The sequence below is a fragment of the Mixophyes fleayi genome, chromosome 1 (assembly GCF_038048845.1).
Source record: "Mixophyes fleayi isolate aMixFle1 chromosome 1, aMixFle1.hap1, whole genome shotgun sequence".
Taxonomy (NCBI): Eukaryota; Metazoa; Chordata; class Amphibia; order Anura; family Limnodynastidae; genus Mixophyes; species Mixophyes fleayi.
Window position 1 is genome coordinate 345,045,140 of NC_134402.1, and position 16,221 is coordinate 345,061,360.

Below are 16,221 nucleotides of genomic sequence, written 5' to 3' on the forward strand. Positions count from 1 at the left end.
AAAGGACGGATCTGTATCAGAGTCCCCCACATCCTGAATCTGGCACTGGGCCAGACATTTACGCTGTCTACCAACAGATGGCTGCAACATTTTCTCAAGAGAGGAAGATACTCTGACCAAACCCTGGACAGATCTTTCTAGATTTTGCACCTAGGCAGGTCCTCGGGATTCCCCTGAGATGTCTAAAGGTCACTGCGATGCCTGTCCCAAAAGAAGGGCATCTGTGGACTGTGTGTCCTGAGAAAGGGTAGGAAAAACATCTGCACCTACCGTTTCATAACATGCAGCGTCTCTTTTGAGATCTGCAATGGACCGGGCCAGTTCTCTAGCCGAGGCTGATACCATCACATCAGCGGCGTCCCCAGACAAACGCTGACTCAGGTCCTCAGACTCATAGGCTGTGCAGAGACCATCCGGGTCACCAGGAATTTTGGATTGGCACCTGGAACAGGTGGAATACGTTAGTGAACCGGTTCCGGCAGTTTTGGACCTGGAACTTGTCCCTCTTTCTTACACAATGAATAGATACAGAAAGAGAAAACAGCAGAGCACCCACACCTCTGAAAACAGTCTAACACAGAGAGTGATCTACAGTAAACATAATCTATGTATGCTATGTGAGGTAATACCACTAATTATATGAATATACTAGTGTGTAGTGACCTGTGCAGGAACCCACTGTACCCCACTTATGACAACAGAGAGTAGTACAGAAGAATAAAATATACAGAGACAGTAACAGTCACACTATCAGAAAGTAATGTCTAAGAAATGTGTATGCATATAAACTAAATATACATAAATATATCTAATGGTTCCTCCCCAGGGTAATCTGTGCAGGCACTTTTTTTTAAGACTGACAGAGAGCTGTAATGTCAGTTAGAAAAAACATTACAAAAGCCCAGGAAACAGTGAGGAATACACCTACAATGAAGCTCCTCCTTCCCCTTAGCTTCACAAAATGGTGCCTATATACAGAAATACTGGTGGGAGCTGTGATAAAAACAGTTCCCTACCAGTAAACATGCCCCTGCTACCTGCATGTCCAGTCACTGACTGTGTCCTCAGCAGTGTCACTGGAACAGGTGCGGGCTTAGACCACCGGCAGCACCGCCTCCGCTGCGCAAGGGGAGACTGGTGCTGCAGCTGCGGCTCCCGGCGTGGCCCGAACTCACACTGCCCTGGACAGGAGCTGGGTCCCTGGACACTGTTATAGTGTCAGGTAATCCTTTTACCGGGAGCCCACACTACCTCAGGGGGGCGGCAAAAATTAAGTAAAATTAAGACTAGACTAAAAATGTGCCTTACTCGTTAGGCACTATTAAAAAAAACTGAGAGCTTCCTGCTGGAGGGGGCATAGAGGGGAGGGGAGCAGACTAGACACGTTTTTATTGCCATTACTCCCACAGCACCCTCTATACCCCCAAGGTGAGCAGTGTCCCCCAACTGTATGTGCAAGAGAAAGGCAGGAGTAAAATGCAGGAATATCAGAGGTAGACAAAGAGTTAACTAGTGTGGTGAGCACTAAGAAAAGGGTTAACCAGAAGAGATAATTTCAAGAGTCATGGTTAGACAGCTAGAGAGGATAGTAAAACAAGTCCAGCAGTTAAGAACGGAGAGAGTAGTTAGAAAAAATTAACAGAAAGACTGGCACAAAAGGGGCAACTAAACAAAGAATGCAAGATAACATGAATGGGCTAAAGAGATATGTCTAAGGACCAAAAAATAATAAAAAACATAAGTCCACACACTGAAGCAAGCAACCTGGAGGTTGCTGGGAGAAAATGAGAATGAAGTCCATCCTAGTTGCCCATGACAAAAGGTGGCGTTAACATTTAAATGAGCACAAGAGATGCCAACCTACCTTAAATGAAACAGGGCAGACATAAAATGCCTCCAAGGTGAACATAATTGTCATGATCACCTGCATGCAGTGCAGATTGTAATTAGGGTTAGTGTAGGCAGATGGATCAAGCGCTGTAAAACTCTGTAAGGCTCTTGATCCTATTCTGAGGGTGAAATATCCATGTCTAATATAATTTTAAAGCAAGAATGGATATTCTTGTGGAAGGTATTAAATATGTTATGGAAGATTTAAACACTCAGCCATAAACCTAAAGATACCGGACTATAGAGAGCACACAGTGATGCCCCAGCACTCATATGGATTTCACCAAGAGGTTGTCAGGTCTGGTAATATTCTCACAGTCCTACAACAAAAATGGGCCACCACCCAAAATCCCAACTGGAGCATGAGGGCAGTGCTCAGAGCTAAACGTGATCCATTTTGATAGCAAATCATATATAAACATTTTTCAAACAGTCATATTTTAAATCAAATGTGAACACTTGGATTAAATGACCAATCTCAAAGACTCAATCTTAAAACAATCTGACTTAATGTTAAGTAATATACCCTCCACATACATACTGGGATCCTTCCTTAACCTAAAACAGAGAATCTCAGGTAAAACAAGCAAACTGCAAACCCAGCAAGAGTTCTCAAGAAAGCTATATGAAACAACTTCTATAGAGCTCAACTGTAGAGCTATGGAAGGACTTAATTAGTTACAGCACAATTAAAGAAGGAGTGGTCCTTTAAATTCAGAAATACAACGAATGCTAATCATGGTTGTAAGCAAATGAAGAAATACGTAGAAAAATACCTCTACCTGCACTGTTAAGAATGCCATGTACACAGCAAAACAAATGCCCCTAGATACAGTTAACAAAGCTGTTTTAAGCGATTATGTGCAAGCTGTGGCCCAGCACAAGTATGTACTTCTTGCAGCTAAACAGACCATAGAAGGTAATTTTGCTTGAATAGAAAGACATGTGGCTTGTCCAATCAGCTTCCTGACCCACTCAATCTAAACAAAGAAATAGTTCAAGTAGAATTCTAGGGGAGTTAGTACCTAGAGAACAGCCTTGGTCTCACAAAAGACCTGAATAATTTTTTGGGGAAGTGTCCTTCTTCTGCTATTAACTCCGTTAGTTGAGTTTGTACCCTTAAGAGGGAAGGGAATTTTTCTATTTTGTATGCAAGTTTACAGCAAGGAGCTTCATTTCTAAAGCACAAACCAAATGAAGCACCCTGCAAAGTCTTCTTTGGTGGTACTGTGCACCTCAATATGGGCAAGTGCACCCAGCACCGAGCACATAGGTTTGGCGGAATTTGCAGACGAGCAGAAGTTTATTTTGCCGATGGGAGGACTACGAAACAAAATTTCCTTTTGTGAAAAGAAATTCTGGAAATAAGACAAAAGTATAAAGGGCAAAATTGTATTGGCGTTCCTTGCTGTGCAGAAAGACACACAGCCATTACCACTCAGAAAAGGACTTGCACCAGCCTTGAACTAGTCAAGATTGGGTCTCATCCTATGCTTTTAATGGGAGCCATTTTGTGCCTTCCAGGTGCACTTCGAGGGACAACCAAATTTCTAGGAGCAAGTTGACCAATGTAAAACAATGCTTCAAACATATAAAAGTGACACATGTAATAGCAGTCTCAATGTCCCCTCACTTATTTAATCCCAGAAATGAGTCTACTCCAAGCAGTATTTTAGCAGAGAAATATAAACATTTTATTTAATGAAAGGGGTTGTTCTAAAGTGGTAGGAGGTTGGACTTTTTGATGGTTACACTTTTGCACAGTGCACCTCTTCAGATTTTTCCAACTCTCCTGGGACCTACTATTTTTATCGTAGATTTGTTAGGCATCACCAGGGCCGGACTGGAACTAAAAATCAGCCCTGCATTTGAAGCATACAGGCCCACCTCCCTGCAAACAGCCCCAGCAAGAAATTAATAGTATTTACATCTCTTAAATATACCCATTTCCTGCAACCATCACTGCCATTAAATTCATAGTCACATTTAATAAATAGACCTCATTCTCCCCAAACTCACCACCACATTCAATAGCCCCCAAACCACCCCATCTTAAATTAATAGTCCCCACTATTACATTGCCCCACCATTACCCTGAAAACAAAATAGCACTCATTCATTAGCCACCATCTACCTCACACACACTACATTGCCACATTACTGTGCCCCTTTATCACCACCACACTGTGCCCCCTTATGATCGCACTGCACCCTCCATCACATTCTGCCATGCTGCTTTTGCCCCTCTTCATCTTCCTGTGTTTTTTATCTCCCCCCTTTCTTCATCACCCTGTCCCTTTCACCTCCCTTTTCTTCATCCCCCTGTGGCTTTTATCTCCCCCCTTTCTTCATCCCCCTGTGCCTTTCACCCCCCTTTTCTTCACCCCCCTGTGCCTTTTATCTCCCCCCCTTTCTTCATCCCCCTGTGCCTTTTATACCCCCCTTCTTCATCCCCCTGTGCCTTTTCTCCCCTTTTTCATTCCCCTGTGCCTTTTATTCTCACTTTTTCATCCCCTTGTGCCTTTTATGCCCCCTCTTCTTCATTCCTGTGCCTTTTATCCCCCCTTTTTCATACCCCTGTGCCTTTTCTCCCCCTTTTTCACTCCCCTGTGCCTTTTATTCCCCCTTTTTCAGTCCACTGTGCCTTTTATGCCCCCTCTTCTTCATTCCCGTGCCTTTTATCCCCCCTTTTTCATTCCCCTGTGCCTTTTCTCCCCCCTTTTTCATTCCCCTGTGCCTGTTATTCCCCCTTTTTCATTCCCCTGTGCCTTTTATTCCCCCTTTTTCAGTCCACTGTGCCTTTCTCCCCCCTTTTTCATTCCCCTGTGCCTTTTCTCCCCCCTTTTTCATTTCTCTGTGCTTTTTATTCTTCCTTTTTCATTCCCCTGTGCCTGTTATTCCACCTTTTTCATTCCCCTGTGCCTTTTATTCCCACTTTTTCATTCCATTGTGCCTTTTATTGCACCTTTTTCATTCCCCTGTGCCTCTTATTACCACTTTTTCATTCCCCTGTGCCTTTTTTTTCCACCTTTTTCATTCCCCTGTGCCTTTTCTCCCCCCTTTTTCATTCCTCTGTGCTTTTTATTCTTCCTTTTTCATTCCCCTGTGCCTTTTATTCCCCTTTTTTCATTCCCCTGTGCCTGTTATTCCACCTTTTTCATTCCCTTGTGCCTTTTATTCCACCTTTTTCATTCTCCTGTGCCTTTTATTCCCACTTTTTATTCCATTGTGCCTTTTATTGCACCTTTTTCATTCCCCTGTGCCTCTTATTACCACTTTTTCATTCCCCTGTGCCTTTTTTTCCACCTTTTTCATTCCCCTGTGCCTTTTATTCCCCCTTTTTCAGTCCACTGTGCCTTTTATGTCCCCTCTTCTTCATTCCCGTGCCTTTTATCCCCCCTTTTTCATTCCCCTGTGCCTTTTCTCCCCCCTTTTTCATTCCCCTGTGCCTGTTATTCCCCCTTTTTCATTCCCCTGTGCCTTTTATTCCCCCTTTTTCAGTCCACTGTGCCTTTCTCCCCCCTTTTTCATTCCCCTGTGCCTTTTCTCCCCCTTTTTCATTTCTCTGTGCTTTTTATTCTTCCTTTTTCATTCCCCTGTGCCTGTTATTCCACCTTTTTCATTCCCCTGTGCCTTTTATTCCCACTTTTTCATTCCATTGTGCCTTTTATTGCACCTTTTTCATTCCCCTGTGCCTCTTATTACCACTTTTTCATTCCCCTGTGCCTTTTTTTCCACCTTTTTCATTCCCCTGTGCCTTTTCTCCCCCCTTTTTCATTCCTCTGTGCTTTTTATTCTTCCTTTTTCATTCCCCTGTGCCTTTTATTCCCTTTTTTCATTCCCTTGTGCCTTTTATTCCACCTTTTTCATTCCCCTGTGCCTTTTATTCCCACTTTTTATTCCATTGTGCCTTTTATTGCACCTTTTTCATTCCCCTGTGCCTCTTATTACCACTTTTTCATTCCCCTGTGCCTTTTTTTCCACCTTTTTCATTCCCCTGTGCCTTTTATTCCCCCTTTTTCATCCCCCTGTGCCTCTCTTAGCTTATACTCTCTTTTACTTATCTCTGTATTTCTTCTCTTTTCTTCTTTCTTCAGGGCGCCACTCCTCACTGAATGACGGGCGTGACGTGATGAGGTCAAGCCCGACATTCACTGCAAACAAAGGGGGGGGGGGGGTTGGACGCCGGCACCGCGATCATGTGACTATTTGTATACTCACATGATCACGGCGCCGGAGCCGCCCGCCTCCCGCTTTGCAAATCCAAAAAATAAAAGGCTTAAAAAAATAAAAAAAATTGAGTGAGGGAGGGGTGCTGCGGCGCCGCGATCATTTGAGTATACAAATACATGATTGCAGGGTACCGCCATGGTATTGCCAGATGGCCAGTCCGGCCCTGGGCGTCACAATGCATAGCAGCGCTGTACAGTAGGGAAAACAGAACAAATATAAAACAGGGACATACAAGGTAGTGAAAATAACCAGCACAGCTGCTTACCCCAATGTGAAATAAATGCAGACATGAAAACAAAGTGTAGGGAGGGCCCTGCTCATTAGCTTACATTCTAAGTGGAAGAGGGCACAGCTGAAATAAGATGAGTGACTGTGGCTTAGAGTGGAGATTGGGGCAGTAGTAAGGGTATATTGGTGTAAGCAGTATTATCAGGGATAATGTAAGCTCTAAAAAAGATGGGTTTTCAGAGATTGTCTAAAGATATGAAGGCTGTGGGAAAGCCTGATTGGATGTGATATGGAATTCTATAAGTGGGTAGCAGCACGGGAGAAGTCTTGGTGGGAGTGAGAGGCGGTTACCAGAGATGAGACAAGGTGCACCTAGACGCAGTTCTAGTTTGCCAAAATGTCTACCGAGAGTGGAGAGTAAGTGTACTCCTTCATATGTGCTGGACTGACTATCTGAGTGCACTGCTGCAAAACAAAGGCAGTCTACACTGTGTATCCAGTTTCTTTTGTAAATGAGGTACAAAATGCTTCTTTAACAATAAGCAGAGACTGGTGCAGAGAATGGTGCCCTCAGGTGCCACTGAAATATAATAACACTTGCCAGTCTTTGACAGACAATAAATTTTAAGGGCTAACAAGGCTTTATTATAATATCCCTTTAATTTATCCCAATTACAGCTCATTGCCATATGTATCAACTATGACTCTATGGGGTATATTTACTAAACTGCGTATTTAAAAAAGTGGAGATGTTGCCTACAGCAACCAATCAGATTCTAGTTGTCATTTAATTATTACAGTTTACAAAATGAAAGCTAGAATCTGATTGGGGGCTATAGGCAACATCTTCACTTTTTCAAACCCGCAGTTTAGTAAATATACCTCCATGACTTTTATAATGCATATAGGATAGGTAAACCATAGCCCAGTAAAGAGGCGGGGTGGATTATCATGAAAAGGTCCTAGATACAACTGGAGTCACAGGTAAGTTGAATCAGACTGACAACAAAATGTGGAGTTTTCATTTGTGGTGATTACCTTTCTGCAAGCACAGAGGCATGTTTTGGATTCTTCTGAAAAGGGTTCATTCCCAAGCTGAAACACACAATATTTAATTACACATAAATGTTCAATACAGCATTTATGCAAATACCACACAGGGAGAGGGTTGTATTCAGCTCAAGACCCATAGCAGTCTCGCTTGATATGTCTCTGTGGGATGCCTGGTACCTAAAACATTGCTGTTTTGTTCGTACTTTATATTTTAGGTACCGTTATACCCGGAAGTGTACGGTATGAGAACTCGCACTGAATTTAATTCCCCCCTAGGTGTCACTGTGATTTGTTCATGTAGACAAACTAATACAGCCCATATTCCCTAGTTAACACTTTAATAATATGTCTTTCTCCTTTATGTGTACTTGTCCTGCCCCAGTGCAGCTGGCTGTTTATCAGAGAAAGGGTTTTTTTGTTATTTTTTAACTAGTGTCAAGTGCCTTCTGAAGCTAACGCTCAACCTGGAAAACAGCTTTGCCTGAACTATCCTATGAGTTTGAATAAGTGTGGCTTTCATGGACGCAGTTCTTGACCTTAAGCTCCTGAAGTGACACAAGATCTGTCCTTAATACCTTTGACTGTCCCCTTCCTGAGGTCATTTTTCCTCTCTTTATTTACCCCTTCACTCCCATTCCCTGTTATACGTTGCACATCTGCACTAACTAGTAGAAAGGACAACACACGCACTAGACTATTCTTTATATGCTTGTTCTTTATTCTGAATATTTCGGTTGGCAAACATCATCACTCCTGACGAAAGTGATTTGTTTACTAATCAGCTAAATAAAGACTGTGGTGTGCACTGTGTCCTTTATGTTTGTGAATACTCTTACCACTGTAGCACCCAGCATTACTTCAGTAAAAGTGCAACACTAGCCATATTCATATGACCATCTTTCTTAGCTCTGACTATTGGATAGCTGAGGCTTGTTTGGCACTTTTGATATGGTAACACGTGAAGCAATGTTATTATGAGGCCCTATTCTAATACTGTAATAAACTTAAGATACAATTAAATAAATAAATAAATATGCCTAGCTAATGTGATTTATTAGTTTATATGGCTGCTTTGTGCGGTTTACACCAATCCTAAAAAATAAAGTGGTATAGAGGAAATGTTGGGCTGTGCTTGTACAGTCATAAAATGAGTCCTTACAGTGGCTTTATAGGTGGGCTCCTCTTGCCTGCTGTCATCTTCATCAGCTCAAAACGATTTGTATACAGCTGGGTGTGCGTCACTCCTTCATCCTGAGCATAGATCTGACTGGTGCGGAGAGGTCGACTGTTCTTTGTCTGAAGAAGAAGAAACAAATATAAAGTAGTGTAGAAGGAACAGAAACTAGTACACAAAGTACCCCCCAAAGCCATATATTCACTACACTAGGTGTATATAATGTAATGTAGGTATGTATTATATGTCAAAAAGTTGCTGCTTTATTATTCCATTAATATGATGAAAGTTTTCATTGGCATTGGGAAACAAATATGCATAAGAAATCTATAAAGCTAGAGGGCTGAAGGAGAATGTTGTCTTTATTAACATGTATTTTGGTACCATGATGCCTTTTTTTTACCAGAGCCATAGACTCTAATGGAACAATGGTCACAATGCACAAATTAATTGAATACTTTTCTGCTGTTGCCAACTGATACTGAGGGAAGGAGTTTCAGACTGGACCTTCTATACCCATTGTCAGTATCCTCCATAGGATGTAAGAAATACATATTACCAACTATTTCACTTGCGAACATTAACTTAGTTTCTGCTTTGGTTACTATGATAATGTCATGTAAGATAAATGACAAAGCCCAGTGAATAGGGAGGTTGATACTCGTAAACAGGTTCTGGATGAAGAGTGTAAGTGGTCTTGAATTGTTTAAATGATTATTCTAGACCTAGCTGCAATTGCTTTAAAGAATGGGGGGAGGGGCTGATTTCTAGAAGACACTGCCTGGCTAATGGTTCACTGTCTTGCTGCTGGTCAATGGAGAATTTTGAATTTCAGCCGCTCTGACACTTATGTGTCGGTAGAGCTGACTGGTGGTGATTGCTCCAGAGGTTGTCAGCAATAGATTTATACATAAGGTAGGCTTTATTGTAGCTATAGCATGCCATGGTAAATAGTAAATATGTGGACACTGCATGCCTAGCTTGTATTTCCACTGAATATGTGCAAACATGTTACTTGAATATGTTTAATGCATGTCTGCTCCATCTATATGCAAATATTTAAAACAGAGTAAAAGCAAAATAAAAAGCAGTGTCTGCATATACATCATGCTGTATGGCTCAGTTGCTACACCTAATGAGCACTGCACAATAGTTGTATCTATTATATGTATCTCAAAGCTGTACCTTTCATATACACTATAATGGCTGCAGCAGCAGCAGCTATTGTCAGATGTAGTACCTATTAACGGTACTGACTACACTAACATGGACTAAGACAACATGAGGATTCCGAAGAAGGACTATCACGACCTGAAAAAAAAGACTACTTACCAAGATCCAGATGACTTCATGTGACGACCCGATCTCTTGGTGACTGTGAAAAATTGTGTCATGTGAAACCGCGACTCCTCTTTAAGCGGGGTATTTTAGGGGTTAGGGTTAGGGGTATTAGGGTTAGGGTTATGAGTTAGGGTTAACCTTACCTTTACAAGCCAGGTATGGCTTGTAAAGGTAAGGGTAACCCTAACCCTAATACCCCTAACCCCTAAAATAATACTTACATTACATGAATGACACCCGGGTCTATCCATCGCCACTTTAAGAGGAGTTGCGGTTTCACATAACGTCATTTTCTACAGTCGCCAAGAGATCGGGTCGTCACATGAAGTCATCTGGATCTTGGTAAGTAGTCTTTTTTTCAGGTCGGGGTAGAACCTTCTTCAGAATCCTCATGTTGTCTTGGTCTGTGTCGGGGTAGTCAGTACCATTAATAGGTACTACCACCGCTATTGTCGACCACTTATTTTTGTAATCTTATACCGTTACCCAACATAATAGTGTTAAAACGCAACAAAATGTTCTGGAAGATTTTGCATTAATAATACATTTTTAATACCAATATAATTGCACAAAAATATATTTCAAATAATAACAGACAATATTATTTTTCTCCACAAATTAAATTTTGGTTTACATAGTGATGTTTATAATTTAATCCTTGACAATTGTGGGCAAGCCATAATTGAAAAATGATTGCAATTTATCATAGTTTAATTCTGTAGGGATTGCAGGGTATATGTAGGTAAACTGGATCAGTCAGAATTATCATGTTGTGGTGATATACACAGTGTTTTAAACACGTCTTAAATAGATTAAAAATCCTTTGTATTACAATTATTAAAATTCATTAACACAAGGATAAAGTAAAAATGTCCTAAAAATACATATAAAAAAAGAAAAAAAACACTAACCTTATATAGACTCTTAGTTTTCTTCTTAGGATTAGCTTCAAACATGAGCTTTGAAAAGAAGGAATAAAACTTAAAGTGAAATCTTAGGATGCACAATATTATTTGGAATAGTGGTTCTCGCCAGTTACTGCAGCTCTCAGATATATTTTCACATTCCATATCAAAACTGATAACATAGGTGCAATAAGACATCGTACAAAATGGATAAACAAGGAATACAATAACAAATGTACAAAGTTTTTAGGAGCTGAGAACGACGACAAGGAAACATATGTGGCCAATGTATGCAGGTTAGTTGATGTGGCTTTATTAAAGAGAGAGTCTGTATTTGTTCTTGCATGAATACCTGTTCCAAGGATGCATATATTCACCTCATAGAATACCAACATAGAATCTCATACACAGCAATGACCATCAGAATGCCTGATGACCATGTTGTATTGTTTTACTCTGTGTTCACAATAAAAGTTATTTTTTTACCTATCATCGTCATTTATTTATATTGTGCCACTAATTCCGTAGAGAATATGTATCATTCACAACAATCCCTGCCCCATTGGAGCTAACAGTCTAAGTTCCCTAAGGCAGATAGACAGTGACACACACAGACTAGGGTTAATTTGTCAGCAGTCAATTAACCTACCAGGAGAAAACCCAGACAAACACAGGTTGAACATACAAATGTCACACAGATAAGGCCCTGGTCGGGAATCAAACTCAGGACCCCAGTGCTGTGAGTACCTATCTGCAATAGTCCTGGGTCTGTGGCTTTCAAGAGGGAACACCTAAAATAGACACCTTATAGCAGACGTGTCAAACTCGTGGCCCAAACGGATCAAAAAATAAACTATAAAAAATACTGATGGCATCTGGAGCCCTCCTTCCTTCACACTGAATGTTTGGCGTGACACCCTTCATTAGCAGTGAGGAACGCACAGATAGGAGCCACGAGAAGTTGAGAAGAAAAGAAAACAGAAGAGAAGAAAGAAGGCAATAGGAAGGTAAGGGGAGCAAAAGCAGCATGATGGATGGCGCAGTGTGAAATAGGGGAGAAAGGTGAAGGAGAGCAAAAGCTGCATGTTGGAGGGCACAGTGTGAAACAGGGAAGACTGATGAAGGAGAGCAAAACCAGCATGGAGGGCACAGTGTGAAATGGGAAACAGGGGAAGGGGAGCAAAAGCAGTATAATGGAGGGCGCAGTGTGAAACGGGAGAAAGGTGAAGGAGAGTAAAAGCAGCATTGTGGGTGCAGTGTAAAACAGGGGAGGGGAGACAGAGGGAGCAAAAGCTGCATGATGGAGGGCACAGGTTGAAACAGAAGAGACAGATGAAAGGGAGCAAAAGCAGCATAGTGGAGGGAACAGTGAAATGGGAGACAGGTGAAAGGGAGCAAAAGCAGTATGGTGGGCCCAGTGTCAAGCTTCGGGAAGAAAACATTAAACTTTATTTTTGTTTTTTTCTTAATAATAAACCTAACAAAATTGCATATGAGACTTTATCTTTTTCTTGCGGCTCAATTATCTTAGTCTTTGATTATTTGGCCCAATTGGAGTTCCTAGAAGAGCAGCAGCCCAAGTTCCATCAAAGGTGATTGCAGCGCCCTGCAGTTGTTTTTTTACAATTGGAGTTGAGTTTGACATGCCTGCCTTATGGAAATGATACCCAGAAAAGACCAGCAAATTACTGACCATCAATTTATACCAAGCAAAGACTGCATAACTGTCCCACACAATGATCAGCATATTGCAGTTTACATTTACCAGTATACTGTTAATCGTCTAATTATACTCAGCAATGGGTACCTGATGAAAGGTTATACCCCGGAAGGATGTGCTGTTCTGTCATATTCATCAAGTAAAAACAAATCATAGTTCACTTTTGCATAACCCCTCATTAATAAAACAAACCCTTAATAGACCCAAGAGCATTTATAGCAAACATTTCACTCATTAAATAATCCCTATGATTCAGTTCAAAAGTTGATTCAAAATGTCCAAAATGCATTCTGAATCCAAATCCACCCTGAATCATACAGAATCTAGCTCATAACACAATGTATGCAGGGTTACCAAATTATCACTTGTATCAGCATATTATACATTGCATTCCCTCATGAAATAATGTAATAAAAACTTGTCTATGGATAATTAATGAGTTTGTTGAAACAAATACATTTGACTTTGTTTAACTTATAAAATAATCTGCCACATCTCACACTCCAAGGTAAGAACCACTTAAAGTAATAGCAGCATTAAACAAAAGACATGTCAACTTCTCACCTTTCCTTCCTCTCTTGGAATAATGACATTTTCATACCGAGTGCGGCACTGTTTTGAGGAGCGATAGATTCTGCTGCAGGAATTCACAACATCACTGACGAGGTCCCAGTTGGGGGTGTGAGCCGGTGACACCACTGTTAGATTTAGGGGTAGCTCCAAGAGATGCTTAACAGCCTATATAAGGAAAGTTATATATAGTAGCTTAATACACATTTATCTGCATATGTGTAGTTTCCTTATCTGGTTGACAGCAAAACTATTCTGTATCTTCTCTTTGGGCATGTTTGCTTTGTGCCATTTAATGTAGGTGACATGGGCACTACAACAGTGGGCTACTTAAGAGGGAACAGGCATTCTTAGTGGGCTGTCTTTATGGGGGTTTAGGCATAAACACAAATATTTAACTATAATACATTCATCATTTTACATCTGGTGCCAACTAGAAAATTCTCTATTTCAGTATCATTGCAGCCCTGGTCAAGTCAAAAGAAATGACAAGCAGCTAAAAAAACAGATAAACCAACTGTAGGAAAATTTTAGTGTTGAGTTAGTTTGCTATAGACCAGTGGTGGCTAACCTGTGACACTCCAGGTGTTGTGAAACTACAAGTCCCAGCATACCCTTCCAGCAATAAGCTGCTATATATTGGCAAAGCATGCTGGGATTTGTAGTTTCACAACACCTGGAGTGTCACAGGTTAGCCAACACTGCTATAGACAAATGGCCCAACAAAGAACACAAACGCATGGAGAACATGTGTAGGCATGCAATATAAGGCTTGATACTTGATGTGAGTGTAGAGTGCTAGAGTGGACTCCGAGCACTCTATGCAGTGAGCGCCTAGTGTCATGTGCATCTCCTGCTTTCTTTCAGAAACTCCCATTATTCTAGAATGACTGTTTAAAGGGTTTCACATTAGAATGCATACTGAAATGAGCACATCATATCAACACTTACAGAGTGAACACAGTTCACTAATCATATTTAGTTACACTAAAAGACATGTCTTCACCTGAAGCAGAGCCCAGTCTTCGCTGATCAACCACTCTGGGTTGTCAGGGCCGGATTCGTTTGCTGGTTTGACCAGGGTTGGAAGTGGTTTGGCAAATTGGGTTTGCTGTTTCAAAAGGATGTTTTTCTTCTGCTCTTTGCCTTCTCTCTTCACTTTCAGCATGCCAGGAGCGGCTCTATCAAACAGTGAGCGAGGAGGAACCACCGATTCCCCATGTCTTTGTTTCTTCTTTCGACCTGTAGCTAAATAAATATAACATCTATTTCTTTAACTGTTCAACATAGATACGAGAGCAAGAAGATGACAAAACTAAAGTTCAGTTGATGAGTGAGAATGTAAACATGACACATATGTCAACTGGTCATAGCAGTTCACCCTACAATATATAACAAATACAAGGATCCATTAACATATAAATTAAAAACTATTTTAAAAACCAAAGCTAAAATGAGTTCTATTCCATTAGCTTGAACAGTGACAATAGTGATGCTATAGATGCAACTCAAACTACAAATTGACCCCTCAACTATACAGTTTTGCTCTTCTCTCGTGACCTTTATTTGTACACTCCTTATCTAGGGATCCATCTCTGGAATTCACTGTCATACTTAACAAGCTCCTCTCTCCCTAATTTTTCATCCTTCAACTGTAGCCTCGAAACTCTTGTCTCTTGGAGAAAGAGTGAAGTATTTCTCCAGTTTGAGTATCATCCAGCTTGGTTTACCTTCTTCCTTTTTGTGAACATCCAACTATCACCCAGGCCAGCTGTACAAGGCTAAATGTCAATGCTCCAATCCTCACTTTGTGTTTCATCTCTTATTGTCCCTCTAGGATGTAGGCTTGTGCTTTCTACCATTAATATAGGTCTGTATATAGATGTGACACAATTTATGTGCCACTCTTGTACATCACTAACGAATAAGTTGATGGTATATATTTACAAGACAATAGTAATAATGACATACAGCATACGTTTCCTCAATAGCAGTTCCTAAAAACAGTTATCACACGGCCCACCTGCAGGATCTGCCTTGTGTCTCTTCTGCTCCTTCCTTACATACACTGGGGGCAGTTTAGACTCTGGGATGGGGTTGGTATCGTACATTAGACACATCACAGAATCTATATAAATGTCATTCTCATCTTGAGGAGGAGTGGGTGGTGTCCAGATCTGAGTAGAGAATAATGGTGTATAATAAATGAAATTGGTCACCGCATAGCACCAATGTATCAAATATGAGCATCTAGGTCTCTGTGTGATATTACTCCACTCTCTGACACTTACTGGCATCACTTCTGTCTGCCCATCTGGACTCTCGTAGACAAATTCCTATAAGAAACAAAAATGTTATTTATGCTCTATAAACACCTAAAGCTACATTGCACGATGATTTCCATGTTCTCTTTATATTACCGCAATGATCAACAAAAGGTTTCATATCATACAAGAAGTAGTATTAACAAATGCACACAACATTAAACATTAATATATGTTAGCTATAGACTTGACATTACATAGCATGACTGGATTGGTCATTATGAAATCTTTTCTCAGTTATATCCAGTGTCTGATATTAATTTCCTGGTAGTTTGGCAACACTGTGGAAATGTGGTAGTAAAGTCAGTTCTAGTGCTTGTATGTGATGGCCCGACACTATGGCACAAAGTGATCAGAGAGCTTGAGGCTACCTTATTATACACATCTTCTCTTGTGTATGTCAAAAGTTCTTCTTCAGCTTCTTCCCAAGCAATTTTCTCTTCCCACTCCTTTTTCTCTTTTAGCTGTTGAACCTCCCATGTTTTCTTTGCCATTTTAAGCTCCTGTAGATAATAAAGAGGTCACATAAAAAGGAAAGAATACAATGTTTCTGTGCGTTGGACGTGGCTGTGCCAGTGTAGTGCTAGTGGGTGTTTAAAGGAAAACCTGTCACTAGGTTATACAATGGCTCATTATTTGATTAATACATAATGTCTTGCGCATTATAAGGCTGAAGCTGAGTTGGACACTTATGTATCCAAAAATTATGCTAAAAAAAGTCGCACGGAAAAATAGTGTATTTATGCCCATATGCTGAGATGAATCCAGCCCTGCATTACTAGC

General features: G+C 40.8%; 1 protein-coding gene across 5 annotated transcripts in view; it reads right to left on the minus strand.

Annotated features, from left to right (window-relative positions):
• LOC142161511 (E1A-binding protein p400-like) overlaps positions 1 to 16,221 on the minus strand; it is a 123,860-nt gene that overhangs the window by 25,743 nt on the left and 81,896 nt on the right. For 4 of the 5 annotated variants that reach the window (XR_012693423.1, XM_075217210.1, XM_075217202.1 and 1 more), the window contains exons 34-41: positions 15,810 to 15,941; positions 15,406 to 15,450; positions 15,138 to 15,291; positions 14,121 to 14,362; positions 13,109 to 13,282; positions 10,831 to 10,878; positions 8,564 to 8,700; positions 7,390 to 7,446 (exon numbers count right to left, since the gene is read on the minus strand). Coding sequence is in view for 4 of the 5 variants with exons in the window: in XM_075217210.1 (XP_075073311.1) it covers positions 7,390 to 7,446; positions 8,564 to 8,700; positions 10,831 to 10,878; positions 13,109 to 13,282; positions 14,121 to 14,362; positions 15,138 to 15,291; positions 15,406 to 15,450; positions 15,810 to 15,941 (989 nt within the window). In the remaining variant the exon portion in view is untranslated. Of the gene's footprint in view, positions 1 to 270; positions 443 to 7,389; positions 7,447 to 8,563; positions 8,701 to 10,830; positions 10,879 to 13,108; positions 13,283 to 14,120; positions 14,363 to 15,137; positions 15,292 to 15,405; positions 15,451 to 15,809; positions 15,942 to 16,221 lie in introns of all 5 variants that reach the window. The other variant, XM_075217222.1, reaches the window with a different exon arrangement.